Below are 26530 nucleotides of genomic sequence, written 5' to 3' on the forward strand. Positions count from 1 at the left end.
TGTACAGATTTAGTCATTGTACAGCTGTAGGATCCTGTCTTCTCTAATGCACCTTGGATTATCCTCCTGGATAATTTTGTATGTGGTGTATGTGTATCTGTTATGAGGTGTATGTGTATCTTTGATGTGCTGTATGTGTCTTGGCAGAGTAAGTAAGTGAGATATTGTTTATTAAGAGTGATTACAAACAACAGAAAATAGAAAATGTGGATTGTGTGTATAGACTTAAAAGAAGATAAAATCATATATCTCAAAACCTTAAAAAGACTTCCTTTCTCACACAATTGAACGCACATGCACATGCACATGCACATGCACGCACACTCAATGACTGTTATGCGTACCATCTCCAGACAAGATCCTTCAATTGTTTTATAAAAAAAAACTGAATAATTGAGCATGCAAAGGTAAAATGTGTCCTGTCTGTCAACAAACAAAGTATTTCATGAGGTCATCACCAGTTCTGCATGGGTAGACTAGACGTAACTGGTCAACCATCAGTTATAATTGAGTGAATTTACTGTAAAACAAATACTGTACTCACATTTCAAACAGCCTACAGAAAGTCAGGTGTGCACAACACAAAAACAAACAAAATGTGGATCTAGAAAAGATTTGCATCACTATATAAAAAGTGCTTAGGATATTAACTACAATTTTCCATTCCATTCCAAAGCAAGACCCAAAGTTGGATCACCCCATTCCTTTCCTTAGATGATTCCAACACTAGTCTTTAAACCTGAGCCATATCCTGAACCTCTGCCATGTGTGATGCTGGTGAAGGAGGATGGACTGTACATATACATGGGGCTGTCTGGGCAGGATCTCTATTGCATATAAACATAGGGGTTGGCTTTGTGTTGCCCTGGGTTCATCACACAAGTAGGCATTATGTTCCTCTGAGAGTGAACCATGGCTTGACTCATGTCACGGCCGTTGTCCGACCACGGGGGAGAGTCCATGGGCTCCCGCTTGATGGCGTGGATCAGCCCCTGACCTTTGAACTCATAACCCATCTTGTAGTCCTGCTGCATGTAGCCCTTGTGCTCCACCGTGGTAACCGGGTACACGGGGCTGCCCATGCAGTTGACACTCTGGCTGCTACAGAGGGGGTCCGAGTGGGACAGTCTCTGGGGGCTGAACTGGGTGGAGTCTTTGTTGATGACACACTTCAGGGGCCGCCCTCCGCCACCACCACCGCCGGCTACGCCGCACATGTTCTGGTAATGCCCGTTGTTGTAGGGTGGACTGATGCCAGCTTTGCCACGCTGGCACGGAGAGTACTGGTCGTAATACTCCCCCTCCGTCTTCATCTGGAGGCCGTCGTAGCCGTTGCTATAGCGCCGGTCCACCGGCTCGCGGCAGGTCCACTGACGGCCGTAGGCGTCGCTGCCGTTCTCCGAGTCGGAGTCCTGCTCGACTTTGATGGGCATCTCTGGGAGCATGCGCCCGTCGTAGCACTCCCCGTAGCCGTTCTCACTCTTCACCTCCACACAGTAGTTGTCTACGTCAGGGTTCTGGAGGCTCCCGTACAGCTTGGGCATGTAGACGTCAGCTCTTCCTCCGGTGCAGCTGGGGGACATGCGGTAGGGCTTGTTGCCATAGTGGCCGCCGGCCTTGCCCTGTCGGTTAGAGGGGATGTAGCCGACACTCTGTCCTCGGATGGAACTGGGCCGCAGTGACCAGCCGCCATCCAGGCCTGGGCTGAGGCCTTTGTGGGCTCCCACAGAGGACTTGCAGTAGTTGAGAGGTTCGTCCTGGCCGTAGAAGCCCTCAGCTTTGTACTTGAGGCTGTCTTTGGAGAGGGGGGTCCAGGGGGTGTGGTTACGCTGCTGGCCCCCTGCAGGGTTGGTACAGTTGAGGAGCATGGGGTCCCCACTGTCGCCCATACCCCCGCTCATAGAGTGTCTCCTGAAGTGCTCCTCTCTCTCACTGCAGTGATAGGGAGATGAGAAAGAGAGATACATCATTGGTTAATGTTAGTTGAAAACAGGGGCATACAGTTTTCGATGCTACATGGATTAAAGATTAAATTCTTCTGCTTCATATTTTCGACAGGATATTTCAACCTGACAGTAATACAGGACTTGTTTAACTGAGTGATAATACGTCTGTGCTAATACGTGTTTTGAGATTTGTGTTGACAGAAAAATGGACCCGGGTGCTGATGAGGCACTGTCAGCTCCCAATAGCACCTAGAGCAGTACTGGAACCGGTACAAGGGTGTACCAGGACCACCATCAGGTTGTATTGCTGTCATCTTTATTGTCTTTATTGTGTTGTTGCATCATAACTGTGCTTAAGATTCTCTTTTGGCAGGACCTGTGACCATGCTGGATGCAGAACGATGCAAATATAACACTACATTTATGGACAGTGTGTACGCCGATAATATGCAAGGAATTTTTCCTGGATACATGGTGTACAGGTTTTTGCCCTTGCTTGCTTGCTTTGTGCCGGTGGTCCTTGGCCTCCCCTTGGGGCCCCCCGGCTTCCCCGTGTGCCTGGTCTGTTCCGCCGCCGGGCACCTGCTTGGCCGTCCTTGTGCGGGGCCCCTTGGGTCTGTGCTTGCTTGGCTGGGCCGGGTGTGTTGGTGGTGGGGCGGGCTGGGTGCGTGGGGCGGCGGGGGCTCCCTGTGGGGGGGTGTGGGGGCCCACCGCTGGGTACTGGTAGGCAAACTGGCTAGTAGTCGCTCTATTGGTAGAGGGCTGCAAGGGAATTTTTCCTGGCTACATAGTGTACAGGTTTTTACTTTTGCCTGCTCGCGGCTCTGTCAGTATTGATTGATTGATTGACTGATTGACTGAACATTTTCATTGTGTGAAGCGCATTGAGTTGCATCTTGTAAGAAATGCGCTATACAAATAAAATTTGATTTGATTTGATTTGTGCAGGTATTCCATGTCCATTCCATGGTAATAAAGATGTGCTTTAAAATTCCTAGAATTAAAAACCAAAAATGTTTGTAATTCTGGGAGTTGTTTTTCAAGAATTTACTAATCCTTCCCAGTATTTAACCCAGGTAGATGATAGAAACCTCTGTCATCAGTTGGACTAGAGAACCAAGGAAAGGCCCAACAGAGTTGTCTCAGAAGAAAATGTTATGTTGTTATATGTTATTTATGTTATTCTGATTTATTTAGGTTATGCGTCACTGTCTTTTAAAGCGTTCAGTCATAAATAGAGATTGAAGACGTTTAGTTCAGACCCCTGCTGTGGTTCTGATGACGCATTCTGGTCTGAGGTCAGATTCTGGGCTGAGGAACGAAATGTACGAAGACAAACACTTACGGAACATCTCTGAACTCAGCTGATGCCAGCATTGACCATCCCCTCATTTCTCAACTTCACAAACAATCTCTTTCTCTCTTTCTCTCTTTCTCTTTCTTCTCTCTCTCTCTCCCTCTCTCTCTCTCTCTCTCTCTCTCTCTCTCTCTCTCTCTCTCTCTCTCTCTCCCCCTCTCTCTCTCTCTCTCTCTCTCTCTCTCTCTCTCTCTTTAATAGAATGTTTAGTGCCCTCAGTAGGTCATTTGGGCTGTGTGATGGATAGACTCTGAACAAGACACTCCATTTAGTGTCATAAAACATTCTAATCAGAAGGACAACAAACACATCAAATATCACTTGGAGCACTATCAGAGACTAGGGGAAAGCATTCTCACTGGGAATATCAGAACACTCAGTAAAGCAATCCACTCACATTACCTTCATTTCTATGACTTGGACAACACCTGAATCATATGCTGTACAGACAATACATGGTGCATGTACTGTATGAGTAGTTTGAGTACCCACCTGTAGGCTTATCGGATAAGAGTGCACAGTAATGGGGTATTCAGGGCTAGTACATGGTAATGGTACAAAGGGTTGGTTTAGATATACTGTAGTTGGTTGGGGAGTACAAAGAGGAGATCTCATCCCACACTGTTACTGTTCACAGCTGTCAGCAGAGGGGGTAGTAGGGACTGTTGTGACTGCTGCTGAGTGACCTCAAACTGAACTTCTACCCTCAAAGCCGTTTTGATTCAGTAATGACCCATGAAACAGATGTCCTCATGCAAAACCCCGAATCCATTTCTTCTTATTATTATTAATTATTGAGAGCCGTCTAAAGCTCATTTGTTGGGTGTCTGCATGTGTGTGTGTGTGTGTGTGTGTGTGTCAGGGTTTCCCTTAGCCGGAGAGCACCCTCCTTTATGTCCTATGAACAGTCAGCTCGCTTCATATACCCCATACTGTATATACCCCATATATGAATGAATGAATGGTCTTTATTGTCATTGCTATAGTACAGGTACCAAACAACAACATTTAGGAGGGGGGGCTCCCCTGGTGCTAGGAAAGAAAAAAAAACAAAAAAAAACAAGAAGGGAAAGGAGCTGGTTTACATAAATAAAGGCTATGTACACTATCCACTATACTATACAGTACTGTACAGATAAATATATACCCCATAGTATACCCCTCAAGTAGCTGAAAAGTGTGTTTATTTCGTTTTTGGACGGCACATTTGGCAAGCTTTATGCCCTCCAAAGAAGACAAGCACCAGATGAGCAATCAGAGTGAAAGAAGGATTGTCTTACATTGGCACTACCTAGCTCCTGTTCTTTTTGGGGTGTCATTGTAACTATTGTGCTCTGATGGATCGCTGTCTCAATAAAGACTGACTTAAGTGCAAGACATGAATAAAGAGAGCAATATCCTGCATCGCTCTTTATAGAAAGCTATTGCATAATGATATGGTTATATAGTTGACATTTTGCTTGATAGCCTACATATGTTTGCTTTGAAGAAGAAATCAATGAGTTGCTTTAGCAGTTTAGTAGGCGAGACTAGTAGGAAGTGATTGGTAATACATCAGGGCAACAGAGGATATGTAGGCAATTGACATCAGCATACAGTATGGTAGGATGAACAGAGTGCCTCTGTAGAAGCAAAAACAATAACCGTGGTAAGGGAGGGGGATAGGGGGCATAGGGGGACTTCTGGTAATCTGAGATATTGGGTAATGTGGGACACCTAAGCTCCAGTGTGTTTATTTCCTGTTCTAACAAAATCGACTTTAAAATGTCAGTCCATCCATGCTAAACCTATAGTAAAAACCCTGTTGGCCAGATTTTGTTAGAACAGGAAATAAACACACCGGAGCTTAGGTGTCCCACTTTACCCAGTGTCCCAAATTAGGCTACCTGAATTCACCCTATGTACGTAGTGCCGATGTAGAACCGAAGGTCGGCAAAGGAGCAGCTGGAGATAGTTTCAAGACACACTTTTCCTGATGTATTACTTGATCTCCATACTATATCTATCAGAAATTGCATCACAAATTATTCATAGTTTAGATGTAGTGACTATCTGATCCATGTACCGTATGCTGTCTGGGGCGCTCAGTTGGGGTGGCCTGCCGGTAGCTTTATCATTTTAATTTAGCCAAACTTTCTGATTAGGTCTACCTCTAAAGAAGCCCTCCATGAAAGAGGCGCTTTGAATTAATATTCTGATAATGCTTCGATTTTTTTTTTTTTTTTTGAATGTCCGGGAAATTACAATGTTCTCGGTCACGTTGTCTGACAGAACATTTTCCTTGAAGAAACCCTGATGTGTGTGTGTGTGTGTGTGTGTGTGTCTGATCCAATATAACCAGGTCCTTACCTGTGCTCTAACGCGGTGATCATGCTGCCCCCTCCGCCCTTGAGCTTGCCCCTCATCATCACACTCTTCATCTTCATCTCGGTAATGGAGGGCAGCAGCAGGGGCACTGCCACACAGAAGAGTGCGAGCTGGGGGGGCATAAGAGCCCCAGATCCCGACTTCTTCTTCTGACCCTGGAGGAACTTGAGGCGGCCCTGGAACTGCATGGTCTGGGAGGGAGAGGAGGACGCAGCAAACCTTGTTGGTGGTCTAACTTTAGGTGCCAAGAGCTCATCATTTACAAACATGTCAGTTGGTTGAAACCCTTAGACTACTACAGTCACCGTAAACATACTTCAATCACTTGTGAGATGTGTTTCACTAAGCAATGCGGCACTACACGTGAGTGACTTGTGATACAACTTGACAGATGGAACAGGCCTTAGCCCTTTGGATACTGAAGGACAAAATGTGTTGTGGCAAAGCCAAGGTTTGTCACAACAACCCCAGTGAAATGATCATCAGCCCGTCTCTGCCCGCACCAGAATGGACTCGCTGACAGGAGGAACTCTGCTGACCTTCCTTAAAGTGTACAAACCAAGGACTGGATTTCCCATCGTCAGGCTTCATGCATTTCCACTGACGGGTCCAAACCACACTGGTGACAGCTCTGGGAGGTGGAATATAGCTGGAACTACATCTCTGTCCAAGCACCAAATCCCCCGCTATGTCTGGGATACGGCGACGTTCCTATTTATAGCTACATTCACCGCAATTAAAATACTATTTCCCAAAAATGTTGTAGGAGGAGACTTTAGTCTGGCAGTTGTCTCTCTGGAGAACAGGGCTGGGTAACAGGAGGAGCAGAGTAAGCATGTTTTTTGTTCCTGCCCAGATCTAAAAAGATTGATTCAACTATCTCTGGTCTTGCATTTCGATTGCACCAGTTGGTGTTGGTGTAACTGCTGCTGTTCAGGACTGGAGTTGGCCATCTCTGCTGCTCTGTCGGAGCATGGCAGTGTTCACAGTTTGCTCCTCCAGGTCCCCAATACCAGGCTCCGCACCATGGGGGACCGAGCCTTCTGCACGGCTGCGCCGCGCCTGTGGAACAGCGTTCCAAGCCAGCTAAGGGCAGTACAGAGCCTGTGGAACAGCCTTCCTAGCCAGCTAAGGGCAGTACAGAGCCTGTGGAACAGCCTTCCTAGCCAGCTAAGGGCAGTACAGAGCCTGTAGAACAGCCTTCCTAGCCAGCTAAGGGCAGTACAGAGCCTGTGGAACAGCCTTCCTAGCCAGCTAAGGGCACAGCCTTCCTAGCCAGCTAAGGGAACAGCCTTCCTAGCCAAGGGCTCTGTACTAAATTAAGTACAGAGCCTGTGGAACAGCCTTCCTAGCCAGCTAAGGGAACAGCCTTCCTAGCCAGCTAAGGGAACAGCCTTCCTAGCCAGCTAAGGGAACAGCCTTCCTAGCCAGCTAAGGGCAGTACAGAGCCTGGACTCTTTTAAGACAGGCCTAAAAACCTTTTTATTCAAAATGTCCTTTGACTGTTGAACCTGTGTTCATTCTTGTGATTATTATTATTATTTACTATTAATAATAATAATACTACTACTATACTACTAATACTACTACTATACTACTAATACTATACTATTACTATTTACTATGTTTGAACTTTTTATGTTTTTCACGGTTGTTGTGTTTTTTCTCTCTGTAGCACTCTGAGATTCTTTTGAATGAAAAGTGCAATCCAGATCAGATGCATCATTACTGGGTTCAACCACTCACCAGGAAGCCAGAGGTGCTGTCCAACAGGCAGCGCACCCGGGAGATGAAACAGCGGTTGAGAAAGGCGGAGAACTCCGGAGAAACCCCCCCGGCCTCCTGAGAATGGAACATGCTGTTCACCACAAAGTCTTCACCTGGAAGGACAGAGACAGAGACATCAGAAAAACACCAAACACATCTCCTCATCCACTTTACCTTCACCCCACAGTCAACACCAAGCTGTTTTTTTCCGGAAGGCATTTATAAAGACTTGGTTGAGAATTCCAGTAGAAGGATTTGTTCTTGTACATCATCTGAGGATTACTATCTTGTATCTGTGGTTCTTACAAATCATAGTTAACATGACTTGCTGTTGTATGCTTGGAGTATGGCCAGGAGTTTTTCCTGAGCACAGGACGGTTCAACTTTCAAACTCTACTGTACTTTTAGGCTATAAATATGGCCTTGAGTTTTACCTGGTCAGGTCACATGGCGAGGAAAACCCCATGGCCCTAACAGGGTGCAAAGTCAGCCAGTGCTCCTCATTTTGCTTGCCCCGCTGTTGCTGGGCAGAGTTGGCGTCCCCCCTCCCCCTAGCCTGATCCCCCACTTCTGTGTTGCTAACAATTATCTACACACCAGTTCCTGCAGCTAAATGGTGATCCTGGGAGCCCGCATGCTGTGGGGGGTTCATGGCCCAGTGGAGCTGTCTTCTGAACTCCTGCCGGTCGTCCACATGGATGTAGTCAAACACGTTCTGGTGCATCACATCCGTCTGGGGGTACAGACAGAAGCAGAGAGTCAGAAAATGTATTTAGGATTGTTGATGTATTTATCCTTTACCAGAGACCTGGCCAGAATAGCAACCCACACAACAATAGTACTTTATAGCAACAGCAGAGTAAAATCATCAAGGCCCTGGCCCATTAAAGCCCCAAGCTTCCACCCACCACCACCACCACCACCTCCCACTAAATTAAGCATGGATGGGATTTAGAGGTCTGGTCTATTGTGTTTGTAAAGAGCAGTACCCTCCCACTTAACCCCTGTCTTGCTTCACTGGGTCTGGCTGCTGTTTCACACGCTGAGAGATCTGGGCCAACACCACAAGTGATGAACCCAAACGTCAGTTGGCCCTGATGGTAATACAAGCTGGTTAGGTGCCTGCCCCTCGGCTTTAGGGTTGGACACAGTGTTTTAGGATCAGGTCTAAGACATGAAGTGATTCCAAATTCTGTACAGATAATGTGTTTGCTCACAGAACATTAACTGTTAGAGTGACTACAGTATGATATGGTAGTGAATACCACCACACAGAGCAGCTTATTCTAGGCTACTGTGTTAGATGTTCTTATTCTAGGCTACTGTGTTAGATGTTCTTATAGGCTACTGTGTTAGATGTTCTTATTCTAGGCTACTGTGTTAGATGTTCTTATCCTAGTCTACTGTGTTAGATGTTCTTATCCTAGTCTACTGTGTGTTAGATGTTCTTATTCTAGGCTACTGTGTTAGATGTTCTTATTCTAGGCTACTGTGTTAGATGTTCTTATCATAGGCTACTGTGTTAGATGTTCTTATCCTAGGCTACTGTGTGTTAGATGTTCTTATTCTAGGCTACTGTGTTAGATGTTCTTATTCTGGGCTACTGTGTTAGATGTTCTTATCCTAGGCTACTGTGTTAAGGCTCCTGCCCACTGTGCGATGTTATGTCGGTGAACCCCTCACACTGCACGACTGAAAGTTTCAGTCCTACCGTCTCCGACTTGATCAGACGTTACGACGTGCGTGCTCACACTGTACGATTGTGCTCACACTGTACGATTGCTCTCAGCCACGATTGACATCCACGATTGCTTGTGACGCGACTTGTACACTTGTTGAAATTGTTCATTGTGAACTGGCATTAATATGGAGGAGAGAGACACCATCCCGAAAAACCATCCATAGGCACAAGCTCCCAGCGCCGTCCCGGCGACTGTGTTTTACGGCCACCAAAAGAGCTCACATTTATAACACCCCGCACCACATCGGGACACCCTCAACCTTTGTACACCCTCACCAGACAACCTGGCTACCTGGACAACGAGTGCTGGTCCCAATCGTATGCACTTTTAGCCACTTTAGGAGACAAATAGCACAGGAAAGGCTGTGCGCACCGCTCCCTTCGACGGTGGAACTGCGGGGTTTTGAGCGAGTCACAACAAAACACACGAGGTCTTCGCGGCTCACATGACTTTATTCTAAACGGAGGCAAGTCTGCTCGCTGGCCCGTTTGCATTTGGACCTCAACTCGGCACCACCGGTGACTTATAGCCCGTTATTCGCGAGGAGAAAACACAGGCGCCCGGACATTTCGCCAGCTACTGAGCAGAGATGGTTGAGTCTACACGGTTCTCATGCCTCGTATTAAGGACAGCCCCCTGCGCCGGGTTGAGCTTCATTCTCACAGAGCAGTATGTTATCGTAGGACCAGCCACACTTCACGAGCCACGACGAAAATGTCTGACCTGCCAGAAATGTGTCAGCAGGTCGTAGCCTCGTCTTTAGAACGTAGGAGCAATTAGTCGTTGATCGCTGACTCTCTCACACTGTGCGACTTACGACGTCCTGATTTGGCCTTACGATGCTAGGATGTCTACGACTACGCAACGTAGTCTGCGACAACAAATTCGTGGCGAAATCGTGGACAAATCGCACAGTGGGCAGGAGCCTTTAGATGTTCTTATTCTAGGCTACTGTGTGTTAGATGTTCTTATTCTAGGCTACTGTGTTAGATGTTCTTATTCTAGGCTACTGTGTTAGATGTTCTTATTCTAGGCTACTGTGTTAGATGTTCTTATCCTAGGCTACTGTGTTAGATGTTCTGATAGCAGCTGGTTGCTCTCTTCAGACGTGATTCTGCTGCTGCTGCTGAAATTCCTCAAGTTCTGACTGGTGCAGAAAGCTCCACAGTGACTGTGCTGCAGGCAGCATTTACAGTCTCTCTCTCCTATCCCGAGGCCACAGGGGCCAAAGGGCAGCCTTGTTTGTCAAACATCGCGTGACACCAGCTCCTAAAGAGCAGCGCAGTCAAGCCCAGCTGAAAACCCCCCTCACAGCCCAGCCCACAGTCGTAATGCCTCTCTCTTTCCAGCAATAGCTTTGCTTTCTGTCAGGGAATGACAGATTCCCACTAAAATATTCAACCTTCCCCCCATAATTTCCACATTGGAGACACGCGAGGTTTTTTGAACAGTTGCCTCGCAAAACAGTTCCTCCCAGCGAGCGGGCGAGAGAGTGCACAGCCTTGCCACCGCAACTCCCACCGGCAGACAGATCGGGTGACTATTGTGTGAGATTCTCCCGTAAAAAAAAAGGAAGAAGTGATATTTTCCCTTGCCCTTGTGTGTGGATCTTCAAAGGGTAATTACAACCAAACAAATAGGATTAAAGAGCCAATGCTGTTTTCCGCACCATTTCAAAGCTTTCTTGTGGTGCAGGACTTCCCTAACAGCTACACTATATGTGTCTCCAATAGGGCTACAGTATATGTCTTTCTTAATTGTGGGTTCTTAAATATGGGTCCATGGAATGTCGTGTCAAGGTTGAAGTGGGACTATCAGACATTTTCTCACAGTTATGCGCCCAAGTGCCATAAACCTAATGCCACGACATGACAGTTTACCAACAACTGTTTGTAACTGTTGTAACAAATTAACCAAAAGTGCATAACATGCTCTGTCTGTGTGTGATCATTTTCTAACATCAGATTACAAACATTCTGAAAGACGACTTTGATGAAAAAGGTAAACAAGAATACTAAACTATAAGATCTATACAGTTGGCTTATGGGCTACTGTGAAATGTAACACTTCTATGTTGGAATATAAACGTACTGTAGGCAGTTCAAACTGACACTAATGAGAGAGAATAAACACAGCATTGAGAGTATTCCCTTTAGACCACAAATACTGAACATATGGAAGGTAGGCCTATGGGCGGGCCTCAGGGGGCCTCAGGGGCCTCAGGGGGCCAGGCCCCCCCACAGACGTGCTGGTGCCCCCCCAACTGGCAGCCAGATATTTAAAAAAAAAAAAAAAACATATTTTATGTTAAATGAAGACATTAAAATTGAGAAACAATAGTGTGTTTTTCATTTTGTTGGACGGGATTCTAGTGACAACCAATCATTTGAAAGTTGAAAGTTGAAAGTTGCACGTTACGCACGCTGCTGCTCCCGCCATTTCAGTTGTGTGAGGCGAGCACTGAGCAGTTGAGTGAAATCTGCGCTTTTTGATGGATAAAGCTTTTTGAATAAAGATGGATATAAGAAAGTGGATTACCGGTAAATCCTCGAAAGGTGCAGCTGCACCCAACCCCGATGGACATACGTAGCACCAGCATTAGCGACTGTGGGCAGCCTGACACTAGCACCCCGACGGCTACCACTAGTGAGGTAAGTCCTACTAGCCCAACTGTTAGGGCTAGGGCTACTACTAGCCTTGCTAGCCCCCCGATGAAAGTTTTGTTACTTTTCGAGCCACCAAACAGACTGCTACAAAGCGAGAACATGGACCTGTTCACTGCGGTTACTCTTGTGAACAGTGCATCTGAATGCATAAAATCACTGCGCACAGAGGATGAGTTTACTGCGCTCTGGGACCTCTGCTCTCCTCCAGCCTCAGCCACTGACGAGGCTGGTCCCAGCTGTCCAACTAAGAGAAGACGCACAATTAACAAGAGCTTTGGTGCATTTGTAGTTGAAGGAACGGTTGGACAGTCACAGAGGGACACTGGCGAAAAGACAGAGTTCCTGAGAGTGTTTTACAGTGTTATTGATGCTGTGCAAGGAGAGATGGATGCGCGTTTTGGAGAGCGCAGCTGCAAGCTCATTGGTGCGCTGGCTGCTTTAAACCCAGAGGCCGAGGATTTCATGGATCCATCGAAGGTCACTCCTCTCCTAAGATTAGCTCGAACTGAAGTGGTTGAATCTGAATATGCTGTGGCTCGTGGTGGGTTCCTGGTAAAGAAGATGGAGGACACCTCGTTTCCCCCCAAAGATGGACAATGGACAATAGCCAATATTCTCAGTATACATTCCACTCAGCACTCCAGGCCATGCCAACTGTCATCCAAGCTTATACACTCGCCCTAACTTTGGGAGCGTCTACCGCGACTTGTGAAAAGTATTTTTCAACACTTAAAAATGTTTTCTCTGAGCATCGGCGCAGCATGTTGCACAAGCGCAAGGCTCAACTGATTCAGCTTGCCTTCGAAAAGGACCTCACCCACAAGTTCAAGGATGAGTGGAAGGACTTACTGATGAGGAGATTCAGCACTGAAAAACGCCGCCTCCTTCTTTTCTGAGCCGGGTGTGTGTGTGTGTGTGTGTGTGTGTGTGTGTGTCCGTGTGAGCACACGCCGTGGTGATGTTTTGCTAGTTGTATTCTCGACAGCTTTTTCAACTGGAGAGATGAGCTGTTTGCACGGTTATGCTATATTTAATGTGCTTTGTGTATAACGTGTTCAATGATGAGGATCTGGCTGATCCAATTTGCTGTAGATGGGTGGTTTTAATGTGATGATCACACGATCGGTCGGTCATACTGTATCCCTTTTGGAAGTGCACTGATTGCGTGCCAGTCTCCTAATTTTTGTTACGTAGGCTATCCCTGGCATTTATTTAATTCTTGTTCTTGTAAGTGTGCCGGGTTGGTGCCAATTATTGACCTGTGCGCATTGTAATGCACAACTTGGCCTCTCCACGCTATAAAGTAACTTGCATTCAAATAATTTTAGCTTAGGCCTACTCGGGTCGACAAGGCCTTGTAATAAACCAGCTTCGCCTGTGTTTATTGTTATGTTATTTGCTGCATTCTGATAATTTTAGGTCTAGTCTTCATCGGTAGGCTACGTGTCCAATTTAGCCTCTGCAACCTACTATGCATGTCAGTGTTGCATGACGAATACCATAGCATATCGGATTATATAAAATAGTTAATAATAATTGTGCCCCCCCATGCAGTTCATTGGCCCACCCTAAGACTGGGCCCTGGTGACGGGTCTGGGCCTACTGTAAATAAAAAAATAAAGAATGGCCTGATTAGCAGTCTAAATCTTATAGTACCCTGAAACAGACTAGAAGCCAGGACTAAAAGCAGTAAAAGCAGGGGTTACATCTGATTTAAAAAGGTTCACATGAACATTATGTTTGTTAGAAATCTGTATAGCTAGGACTGCAATATTCTCATGGACAGAACTTAAGGAAACAGAACAGAAAGTTAACTCTCTTAACTCTGTGGCTCTTAGTGAACGTTAAACGTCGGGTGTCACCAGCAGCAGCAGAGCCTCACAGCTCTGAAATGACATAAGGCTGAAGTCTCTAAATGACATAAGGCTGAAGTCTCTAAATGACATAAGGCTGAAGTCTCTAAATGACATAAGGCTGAAGTCTCTAAATGACATAAGGCTGAAGTCTCTAAATGACATAAGGCTGAAGTCTCTAAATGACATAAGGCTGAAGTCTCTAAATGACATAAGGCTGAAGTCTCTAAATGACATAAGGCTGAAGTCTCTAAATGACATAAGGCTGAAGTCTCTAAATGACATAAGGCTGAAGTCTCTAAATGACACAAGGCTGAAGTCTCTGAATGACATAAGGCTGAAGTCTCTGAAGTCTCTGGAGTCTCTGAAGTCTTTGGAGTCTCTGGCACCACAGCAGGCCCTTTCAGCCCACTTCAGTCTTCATCTCATTTTAATGGCAGTGTTATTGCACCAGACTCCTTGTAAGGCAAGTGGGAGCGCTGTAGCAGAATAATCTCTCCCCGTACTCAAGCGGCTGCCTTCTCTGGGAAGCGGGCAGGCCGTAATAGTGTAAAGCACTTTATTCATTGATTTGAGGGGAAACGATTTAAGTAGGGAAGGACAGGCATGCCCGCTTGATTCCATCAATAATGAACAAGTTGAGAGGAGGCGGGAGCGTGGTCTCAGCTTACTGCTGGCCCGGCCGCTACCTCTTGACCCCCCAAAAACCCTTGGTGAAACGCTGATGGCAGTGCTGACTTCTCTGTCGCCTCTCCCCTTTGGTTACGGGTTCAGGGAGCTTTTCTTGCACTGACAAAATAATCTGACAGGCCCGCCGAGGCACACAGAGAGCAGGAGGGAAGAGGAGGATGGAGGGAAAGAGTTAAGAGGAGAGAGAAGGAAAGAGAGAGGACAGAGAGAGTGAGCGAGGGTAAGAGAGTGAGTGTGTGAGAGAGAGATATTCAGACTTTAGGATGTGCTAGTGACTTTACCTGATGGAAACCCAAGTAGTCAACGATGGTAGAGGAGGCATAGAAGACCATCCCGTCACTGCTCACAACCAGCGCAAATCCAGTCAGGGACTAGAGGGGAAAAGAGATAGAACATCAATTTGTATCCATAATGATAAACATAAGAGGCACTTGGCTTTGGAGCTTGGCTTGGCTCAGTGGCCAGTTTTTAATATTTCCTGACAGTGGGTGTCTTCCAAAAGCCCTTCCAAGAAACACCCAATGTCTGACAACATAACATTGAGAAAAAGGCCCTCACAGGGGTTTCCAATAGACTCCAATAGGCCCAAGCAGCATATTGCTAGTGCTCATTAAACAGGATTCACACAGCCCATCTACAACAGTCCCCGCCCCTACACACACACACACACACACACACACACACACACACACACACACAACTGAGGTGAGAGTGAGCATGAGAGGGATGTAAGAAGGAGGGAGGCCTGAGTGGTGGAGTGGTGGAAATGGAGGAATTGGTCCCCTAATGTATGGACTGTATGAACTTCCCAGTGTTTGTTCTGGGTCCAATTCCCCGGCGATCGCGTGACTGCCGCTGCGCTCCTGCCAGACCCTGTCACCTCCAGTTTACCGTGAGCTTCCCCAGGTCAGCCCAGGCTGCTGGTTAGGAGTGGGAGAGGCCTGCATAGCCTTGTTACTGTTGCTGTGTTCTATATGTGCGTGCTCTGGGCTCTGTGTGGGCTCTCGGAATCTACAGTAGGCTATACAGTATATTGAAATCTATTTGCGTGTGAGTTCTATATGTGCAGTATGCGTATGTTGCACACTTGAATAATGACGGCGACTTTCAAGCATGTAGAAGTTTAGATGGTTTTCTTTTCTTCAATCACAAGACGTACACGGGACGTGAGACGTGACTCGTCACAAGGCCTCGTTCTTCTAGCTCACACGCCCTGGTGTGGTCAATAATCACTATCTCCCACATGAATATACATTTGTACAAAACGCTCTCTCACATGAATAAACATAATAAATACTGATTCATATTTCATATTCTAGGTTACAGATGGCTAATTAACATCTCACAATGACTCACCTGTTGACTGGGCACACAGTAAATGCATTCTAGAATTCTATTCTATGTCAACAATGACATATTTACTTCCTGATAGATGACGATAGATGTCTGTAGCAGCCAGGTAGCCCATAAATATTTCCACTGGAATTCAAAACATAACTGTTGTGTTATTACAGTATTGGCATGTTAGATATGTATTTTCAGTTTGAGATGTTGACATTATTGTTTTGTGGAAACCAGGGGCCTCATTTATAGAAAGTACTTTGGATCAAATGTGATCTTACCCGTGTCGTACGTAGAAAACCACGTCAAAGTAGTGATTTATAAAATGTCAACGTGAGTCAATTTGACCGTGGAAACGATCGTAGCTCTACAGCCCAATGTATACGTCTGCGTAAAATCTACGGCGTAACCTACGGCGTAGGCTCATGCACACCTCTCCAAAAATGTAACTACGCGGCATACCTACGCAGACCGTAAGAACTGTGATTGGTCCGCTTGGTAGCACATGATTCCGACATGATTCCGACTCTCTCGTAGGCCTAAATGCGGAAGCCATGACTGAAATGTCATTTACTTTTTCTATAATTACTTAATTAATAAAGATTAGAAAAATTATGATAACCATCTTATTATCTTAGTTTTATGTCATTTCAATGCATTATATACATTTTCTTTACAACAAGCATAACAATGTTAGAATAGGTATAGCATAGCATAGAGTACAGCACAGTGTTTTATTTGTATAGTATAGTATAGTGGATAGTGTACATAGCCTTTATTTTATGTAAACCAGCTCTTTTCCCTTCTTGTTTTTAGTTTTTTTCTTTTCTTCCTAGCACCAGGGGAGCCCCCCCTCCCAAATTTCGTTGTTTGGTACCTGTACTATATCAATGACAATAAAGACCATTCATTCATTCATTCATTCATTCATTCATTCATTCATTCATTCATTCATTCATTCATTCATTCATTCATTCATTCATTCATTCATTCATTCATTCAACAAAAAAAAATCGCTATTATGCCGCTATGAGTACACCGACCAACGCGACGCAGACCGACCAATGCAGAAGTATAAATTGGGAGAGCCCCACGCGTAAATTCGACGCAGAAGTATAAATTGGGCTTACGTCAGGTATTGACTTGCGTACGCACATTACCTACTAGTTATGCGGAGTTATTACAGGCATGTGAGCCGCACTCGAACAACACAGCCGAGAAAATGAGTTAAATTCAAGATTTAAAGGGAACTGATGATTGTATTTCAGTCTACAAGGCTAGGGTGTAATCATTCTAAATTGAGGCGTGATAATGGCGAGATTCATTGTGATTCCCCAGGATTCCTCGGTATTTAGCATCATAAGCCCTGTTATAAGGTTATTTACGATCATATGGGTCCATATCAAAATGTTGACATACACAATGGATCTGGATGGACGTACAGAAAATCCTTAAAAAAACACCATAGCCCGCAGCGCAGAGCGCATATATTATGTATAAATGAGTCAACTGGTATTATGCTTATCACCAAGTTCTCCCATACCTTGCTGATGGACTAGTATAGTATGTTTATATCAACGGTAATCAAGTGCTTTAGTTGGTGAGCGCACTTGATGGTAAGCACTCTAATACGAGTTGACTCTCTGGAACGGACGGGCGCGCGGGACCGCCACACATCACACATCATACCTCCGTCCCACATGTATTTATCATCATATTTTTCAATATAAAACGGAGGTATGATATGGCAGATATATATATATGGCACATGGCAGTCCCACACGCCCGTCCCGCTCCAGTTCTGCATCCAATTGAATGCAATGATTCAAGTAGATCTATAGACTCGTTTTCAAAGACAGGAAGCTCACTGAGTGGTCACTGGTGTCCGCACTATGACAGGGCGTCAATACAAAGCTCATTCACCTGCGTTAAATTTCAAGTATATTTGGTATTAATAGAACGACAGACGTACACTATTTTAAACAAGCGCAGCACGTTTTATAAATAATGCTTACGTCCGTTTAGAAAAATTTGCTTATGTGCAAGTCAAAGATGACGTTCAAATACTTTTTTTATAAATGAGGCCCCAGAGGTAAGAGAGATGTTGGCTATTATTTGTTTAGTTTTTATGCCTTATTGTATGTGTCCCACACACATACAGTATAACATGGCTTGAGTTTACTGATCTATTATTGACATTGGATTGTTTGTGTGTTTATGCGTGCGTGTGTGTGTGTGTGTGTGTGTGTGTGTGTGTGTGTGCATGTACAAGCGTGTGAGTATGTGCGCGTACACTACATGATCTAGAAGCGCAGTCTGATCGCCTGGTTTGGTAGCAGACTGTGACTGAGGGTCTGGTCCACCACAGTACGACAGCACAGGGAGCCATGGTCCAACCACAGTACGACAGCACAGGGAGCCATGGTCCAACCACAGTACGACAGCACAGGGAGCCATGGTCCAACCACAGTACGACAGCACAGGGAGCCATGGTCCAACCACAGTACGACAGCACAGGGAGCCATGGTCCAACCACAGTACGACAGCACAGGGACACACAGCACAGGGAGCCATGGGCCTCCAGCTCTCAGGCCTTCTCTCAGCCCTCACAATCCCAGAGCCACACAACATATGTGACACAGTCTGATCATTCGGTCCGCATGTCGGCAACCAATCAAAATGTTCAGACTTTTCTTCTGAAACACGGAACTATGTTTCATCGTTGTTGAGAATCACGACACAAACTCGCTAGTCAAGCCAAAATACTGCAACGAAATGGATTCTATGAGTAATTCCCACTGCTACCTAGTTAACTATAACATTACTATACATTGTTAGCAGGCTCACAAAACAAGCTGTGTTAGTTGACTAGCGATGTGTCAGCGATTTTAGCGATTTTCAACAACGCGGAAATGTATTCACATTTTTCTAAAGAAAAGTCAGATCATTACATCGGATCCCGACATGATGACCAAAGCATTACAACCTGTCACACATGTCAAACCACAACAGGCCACTGTTCTTCCTCAACTTCTTCCCCCACTATTTGTCTCATGCCTTACATCCCTTCTCCTGCTTTGTCAATGTACATGTAATCACTGTTGTAGCTGTAGATTGGCAGTTGGTAGCAGTGTTGTAGCTGTAGATTGTCAGCTTAGTAGCAGTGGTACTCTTGCGGAAAGGACCTGCATGATGCATGAGGACTACGGATCAATGAACTAATCTGCAGAGAAACGTCTGGATGATAACATCTGTCCCTTAGGACAATAACGAGATGGTCTATCTATGAGACTATGCAAGAACGCAATCTGTGGACACACCTCCACAGCAGGACACTCTTGAATAATGTAGCAATGTGGAAAAAAAAGTATTCTTCTAGCATTGTAACTGCCCATGGTCATAGCATAGATGACTTTTTCTTATGATGACTGATGGATAGATGATTCACTTACTGAGACAAATGTATTCGCTTTGGATAAAAGCATCTGCTAAATACCAACAATGTAAATGTAAATGAATGACCTATGGTAATGATAACATTGCCATAAATTAGGGAAGCATTAAATTCTCGTGTGAGCATTCTTCTCCTTTTCCAATGATAGATATCCTCAGTATCCATTTGAAAGTCAACAATTGTGGATTAAGCTCATGGCATAGATTTATATTTGATTCAATTGTCTCATTAAAACATTAAGAACACAATCGATAACAATGACAGGTTTAAACATGAGCCATTCATTAATGACATACCCTCAGAGTACAGCAATAAAAACAATGATGTGAGATTGCAGGGATGCAGTAAGGGAAATCCACCTCTTTGATTGTACCACGGCTCTAAGCCATCTCTCTCTTTCACTTGTGAGCTTTTACAGATCTCATGAGCTCATCCCATTGGCATGCTATCTAATCCTGTGTTTATTGTGCACGCTCAGTGCTAATGGTCTAATGTACACAGGTACCGCTCCGAGAGCTAAGCACATCCTCCCAGGGAATCAGAGCAGGCACAGTGTGTGTGTGTGTGTGTGTGTGTGTGTGTGTGTGTGTGTGTGTGTGCGTGTGTAGATGAGAGGGCCTTCCTTGTTTCTCTTGGTCTATGCCGGTGCACCAGTGTTTGACAGGTTTAAACTGCACACTCTCTAACCTGCCGGGGGGGCACTCTGACCCAGTAACCCCCCCCCTCCCTGCCAGTGATGGTGTTACCAAGCACTGCTCAGCAAAAATACACTAGGCCAGCCTGTGCGTGACAAGCTAATCTGGCATCTTGCATGCACAACTTGTATTGCTTGTGCTTGTGTATGGGAGTAATAACACTATCATGATGATGCTGATGATTCCATCTCATCATGAAATAAATCCTAAATCATACCTTCGTCTGACACAAAATATTTTGTGGAAAAACAAAAGGGATGCCATCCGTAACAAGTAAACAGTTCCTTTTCTCTGGTTAAATCAGTGTGTTTGTTTTCATTTCCGCATCGCAATAAATAGACTGATTCTGCTCCCAGCCTTCAGAGACGATCTCACTCAACCTCTGTTCTGAATTCTCTTCCATGTGTTTTTCAGAAAGAGAACATTTTTAAATCAGCGCACTGCTGCTTCCCAGCATTCCGTCTTCCTGGTTCATGGGATTCCGACAGGATGAGGTCATGGAAACTTGCACCTGCTCCGAGCCGCCTGGACCAGAAAACATCTCACATTCGATTCAAATACCAAATACCCCCATGGCTCCTATAAATGGGGGTGGAAGTTTCGAAGCTTTGACTTACAACTCTTAAGAGGCAGTTTGCACGCATTACCCAAGAATACGTTTACTGGATTTGGAAACAGGCAGTGGGGCTGGGCAGAGAGAGAGGGGGGGGGATATAGAGAGAGAGATATACATAGAGAGGGGGGGGGGGGGGGGGGGGGGGGTAATACCGACATGTCTTTGTTACCACACATTTCATTGTTGTCTTCCTCTCACATCGTCATAGAGACATCAAAGCCAGGGAGGTACAGTGAGAAAGATCTGCTGCCGGGATATTTTGACTCATCTGCGGCCGAGAGGGGGACTCTCCGGCATCCTCTTACCCTCCCCCTGGGGGATCCCGTCGCTATGGCAACCGGGCAATAATGCAGCGGCCCCGGAGTGAGTCGTTTTGCGAGTCACGCAACGAGGGGCGACGCGCTGCCACAGTCAATCGGGTTCTTTGTTTACACTGTTTACACTGGGCCCTGGCGGAGGGGCACGTTAACAGCAGCCTCAGTGGCTCTGCTCTGGAGGGAGTAGCATGGCTGTTAGGCTGCTCTGGAGGGAGGAGCATGGCTGTTAGGCTGCTCTGGAGGGAGGAGCATGGCTGTTAGCATGGCTGCTCTGGAGGGAGGAGCATGGCTGTTAGCATGGCTGCTCTGGAGGGAGGAGCATGGCTGTTAGCATGGCTGCTCTGGAGGGAGGAGCATGGCTGTTAGGCTGCTCTGGAGGGAGGAGCAGGGCTGTTAGCATGGCTGCTCTGGAGGGAGGAGCATGGCTGTTAGCATGGCTGCTCTGGAGGGAGGAGCATGGCTGTTAGCATGGCTGCTCTGGAGGGAGGAGCAGGGCTGTTAGCATGGCTGCTCTGGAGGGAGGAGCATGGCTGTTAGCATGGCTGCTCTGGAGGGAGGAGCAGGGCTGTTAGCATGGCTGCTCTGGAGGGAGGAGCAGGGCTGTTAGCATAGCTGCTCTGGAGGGAGGAGCATGGCTGTTAGCATGGCTGCTCTGGAGGGAGGAGCATGGCTGTTAGCATGGCTGCTCTGGAGGGAGGAGCAGGGCTGTTAGCATAGCTGCTCTGGAGGGAGGAGCAGGGCTGTTAGGCTGCTCTGGAGGGAGGAGCATGGCTGTTAGCATGGCTGCTCTGGAGGGAGGAGCAGGGCTGTTAGCATGGCTGCTCTGGAGGGAGGAGCAGGGCTGTTAGCATGGCTGCTCTGGAGGGAGGAGCATGGCTGTTAGCATGGCTGCTCTGGAGGGAGGAGCAGGGCTGTTAGCATGGCTGCTCTGGAGGGAGGAGCATGGCTGTTAGGGCAGCAATAGTGTCATCATCATTTGCTTGATACCACAGTTTGTCATTACCACAGTGATTGCCTGACGAAGTAGTAAACAGTGATCTGATCACACCCTGGGTTCCCAAACGCCAGCCTGAGCTTGTCTCTTGACTCGCTGGTCAAGCCAAAACATTGCAATGCAATGGATTCGGTGAGTCATGGACTACTCACCGAGTCCATTGTATTGCAATGTTTCGTCTTGACTAGCTGTGTGTCATTGATTTTCAACAACACTGAAATGTATTTACATTTTAGTTTCTTTTGACTGTATTTACTTTGTTGCCTATTTTGTATAAACAAACAGCTCCTACTATATATCTTTAGAACAAAATACTGTATAAAGCAAGATGTCTCTATGAATGCCTCTCCTGTCTTCTCCTGATGACTCCTCTACTCTCCACATCAGCTGCTCTGCAGGGGCAGGAGGTAGAGCCGGCGTCTAAGGTTGGCAGATCGGCGGTTCGAGCCCCGGCTGGCCACATGTCGAAGTGTCCTTGGGCAAGACTCTGAACCCCAAATTGCTCCCAATGAGCAGGCCGGCGCCTTGCATGGTAGCTTGCCGCCATTGGTGTGTGAATGTGTGTGTGTGAATGGGTGAATAAGAGGCCATTGTAAAGCGCTTTGGAATAAGGCGCTATATAAATCAGGCCATTTACAGGAGTCAATCCTGTGCTAGATTGACCCATGGAGCTAAACTCTACTGATCCATTTACTGTTGGACTACCCGGTCCAATCTCCAACCTCTCCTCCACCTTCACCGTCACACGACATTAGATTGCTTCAGAGGGGGTCACGGCACAGAGTAGAGGGTAAAGCGCCAACCCCCACCTCCCAACAATGACCCCCGACACCCCCACCTCCCAACAATGACCCCCGACACCCCCACCCCCTAAACCAGCCAGGCCTGCTAGGGCACGATCACAGGGATGAGCTGTGTTGTGACAGACTTACTCTCTGACAACACAGGACAAAACACACACACACACACTCACACACACATAAATGCACAGCACACGCACACACACACACACACACACACACACACACACTCACACACACATAAATGCACAGCACACATAGCACACACACGCACACACACACACTCACACACACATAAATGCACAGCACACACACACACACTCACACACACACACATAAATGCACAGCACACACAGCACATGCACGCACGCACACACACACACACACACACACACACACACACTCACACACACACATAAATGCACAGCACACACAGCACACGCACACACACACACACACACACACACACACACAAACATGTAACAGCTTACCTCCAGAAGGAGGCCACTCTCTGTGACACTGTTGCCCAGATGAGGGCTCTCTTTCCTGGGTTCAGGATTGGTGGACGGGCTGATGTGCTTCCTGGGCGGCTTGTCGTGGTGAGCTGTAAATGGGAGGAAAACAAGTCATCAATACACTGCTGGATGAAAGCATCACAGACCAAGTGGTAAGAAGACTCACTTCCCTATTTCTTAATTTGTCCTCCATTCTTAGCCCTCAGAGGTGGACGTGTTGAAGCACATTCAATAAAAGGGTTTGAACATGTTCAGAGATGTAATAGAACAATATCAGTATGGCAATCCATAACTTCAATGAACTAAGCCACGCCCCAAAATAGAAATTGTCCAATCATATCACAGCAAAAGTCACTACAGGCAGAAAACTCAGACAAACAACTCGCTGATGGTGAAAAGCTTCTAGACTAAATATTCTTGTCATCTTTAAAAAACATGTCTATTACTTGCTGTGGTAAATCAGAAATCAGAAATGTGCCAACTCCCGCCATTGTAAGTCATTGAATGTCATTCAGTCACGGTCGGTCAGTCAGTCACTGTCAGTGAAGCGTTGTTTGTTTGTCCGACTTTTCAAAGGGGGCGTGGCTTAGAGGTCCATATTGAAAACAGTACTGCAGGAAAGAGAACATCAACATGTGGTGAGCATAAGCACTTTCCCATCTTAATACAGGTATTATGCCGCGAGGATGAGGTACCTAAGAAGTGCAAACAGAGTCGGATTGTACAGGATTCCATTGACACGTAACCGCCACATGGCGGCTTCTTTATTTGGGAAAAACGACCCAATCTGGAATTTTTTACTTCAGATTTTCTGATCTGATTAGCACGAAACAGCACACACACACACACACACACACACACACACACACACACACACACACACACACACACACACACACACACACAGACACACACACGGGCAATAACATTTCCCTGAGACTCTTAAAGCCACAGTGCTCTCCAGTTTTCTTGCCCTCTGAAGACGAGGTACACAGACAATCCTTTTTTATTTGGTTTCTTATTCCCTATTGAATATCCTGTACACTGTATACTGATGGCTAAAGCAGGTACAGTAGCTAGAATCACCTCCTACAGCCTCCCCCAATTCTGGACTCTGACATGTGTCATGGCCTGTCATCATTGCGTGTCAAGAGGGCGTCTGTCGGTGGACAGCCAGCTTCTTAAACACACACACACAGATTAGTCACGCACCACCAGTCAGGCCATGCTAACACACCAGGAGCATGCGCCACAACCTTCCACTGTTTTTCTCCCTATCAATGCCCTAGCCTAGCCCCCCCCCCCCCCCCCTCCTAACCCAAGCATCACCTCCCTGTCATCTTTTCCAAAACCTCCAGTGCTCCGCAGCGCATCGCCGGGGAGCAGCAGCTTCAGTGACTCCCTCCAATACCCATCAACCTCATTCCGACCAAGGCAGGCAAGCTATTTCAACAAATTCGTCCCCCTCTCTGCCTTGTTTTCGGTTAATTTCTCATGACAACATGACTTGAATCCACACTAGACATTCCTGTTCGTCTTCTGTCGTTTACGACATGAGCTCAGTGTCTATCACCCCAAAACCCAACACATAGCCACTGTCCTCCACCAACTGTTCTCTCTTTACTCTGCTGTCTGAAGACACCCAGGTGTTCTAGAAGCAGCTAAATTGCGTCCAACAAGTGGAAACCGTAGAGAGAAACGAAGCTAATTCATTAGAGAGTCTCTCAATGGCCGTGTCTTTTTTCGTCACAAACTCTCCCTCTTCAAACTCTTACAAAAGCATTGGAGAGGATGCATGCTCAGGGAAAGACAAACAGACTGGATGATTAATTATTCAGTTTGTGCTTCTTACAGTAAGTCAACAGTGACTTATTCATTACTGTTGTTTAGCTTTTTATCCTGAGAAAACAGAAAACCTAATGGTTCAACGTTTATATACTCACTATGAGGACAGGTTGTTTAGTGCGAGATGACAACTGGCAGGATATGAACTGTGCCAATAACGTGGGTAAAAGTGGCCCTTTAAATAAGGTCTTCTAATGACAGACTGACAGAACATACAGTAGTCATCCAAGTAAAGAGAGGGCACACACACACACACACACACACGCACGCACATGCACACTAACCTAATGCATTATATGCTCAAAAACCCAAAGAAGCACATGACATTTGGAACACAGGATTAAGAGGGGTACTTTACACACAGCATTTCCAGCCCAGTCAGAAGAGATGACCTGAAGCATCTTATCATCTCATCTCTCCACCCTTTTACAACAGCGAGGCAGACGCTCATTTTGGGGGGGGGAGCCGCCATGGGTTCAGTGTCAACAAGTAAAGGAGTACAAATGATTAGTGCACTGGTGTGTGTGTGTGTGTGTGTGTGTGTGTGTGTGTGTGTGTGTGTGTGTGTATGCCGTTGCGGTGTCATGAGGGTGCAGCATTGGGGAGGAGGTGAGAGGGAGTGGGGGGAGGGGGGGGCGGGGGGCACCCTTTAGTATTATGGACCCCAGCAGGCAGAGCGTAGTGAAGAGTGGGTTTCATCACGCACGCTGTGTGTGTAACATCCTCCTCCTCCACTACCAACTCAACCAGGCAGCAGAGAGAGGCTGTGGCGTGACATGTCATGAGATCAAATCATGAATTCATCCATTTGCTGTGTAACATGCTCTTATTCTGAGAATAATGGCAGATTTTATGCACACAGAAACATGTTTCACAACGTAGAGAATGATCTGTTAGAAGCACAGAGGGATGGAGGGGGATGGTGGAGGTCTTGCGTGCAAAGCTCTGAAGCTACACTGGCTTGGGAAAGTCTTCAGACCGCTTCACTTTTTCCACATTTTGTTGTGCTATGGACTCAATTTAAAAAGGATTAGATCAAAAGAAATTCCATCAATTCCACCACACACAATACCCCATAATGACAAAGCAAGAACATGTTTTTAGACATGTACTGTATTAATGTTGAAATACAGAAATACCTCATTTACATAGGTATTTCCCTTCAAATTAGCTAAAATGCAAAAAATGTCATCTAAAAGTCATTCAATAAGTTGAATTGAGTCCATCTTAATGCAAGGATAATAATTCATGTGATTTTGGAATGAATATCTTTGTTGTTATAGGGTCTCTGATTTCCATAGGAATCAATGACACACTGTCTGCATCAGGTGGTCATTACAAACTGAGCAAATGGAGAGAAACAAAACTGCTCAGGAATGCGCCCCTGAGGCCTGGGGAGACTTACACAAATAGACAAAGTTGAATGGCAGAGAGGAAAAAAGCACCATCATCTCAGTCACTCGACAAAATTGGTCTACCAAGTGGCCAAAAAGAATCCCGTAATGGAAAAGAATCGATCTCATATCAATAATTGTGTTTGCAACAATGAATTCAAGGGATACAGT

The 26530-nt window shown here is 46.1% G+C and overlaps 1 protein-coding gene across 1 annotated transcript in view; it reads right to left on the bottom strand.

Moving 5' to 3' along the window:
* Positions 1–827: 827 nt before the first annotated feature.
* The window catches only part of LOC308169792 (uncharacterized protein), a gene marked incomplete at both ends in the record, with an annotated part of 78112 nt that continues 52409 nt past the window's right edge, over positions 828–26530 (bottom strand). The window contains 6 exons of the mRNA XM_080544539.1: positions 828–1932; positions 5653–5861; positions 7417–7550; positions 8035–8170; positions 14670–14759; positions 23097–23209. Of these exons, the coding sequence (XP_080400665.1) occupies positions 828–1932; positions 5653–5861; positions 7417–7550; positions 8035–8170; positions 14670–14759; positions 23097–23209 (1787 nt within the window). The remainder of the gene's footprint in view (positions 1933–5652; positions 5862–7416; positions 7551–8034; positions 8171–14669; positions 14760–23096; positions 23210–26530) is intronic.

This window comes from Nansenia antarctica, assembly GCF_963989245.1.
Source record: "Nansenia antarctica genome assembly, chromosome: 13".
Classification (NCBI taxonomy): Eukaryota; Metazoa; Chordata; class Actinopteri; order Argentiniformes; family Microstomatidae; genus Nansenia; species Nansenia antarctica.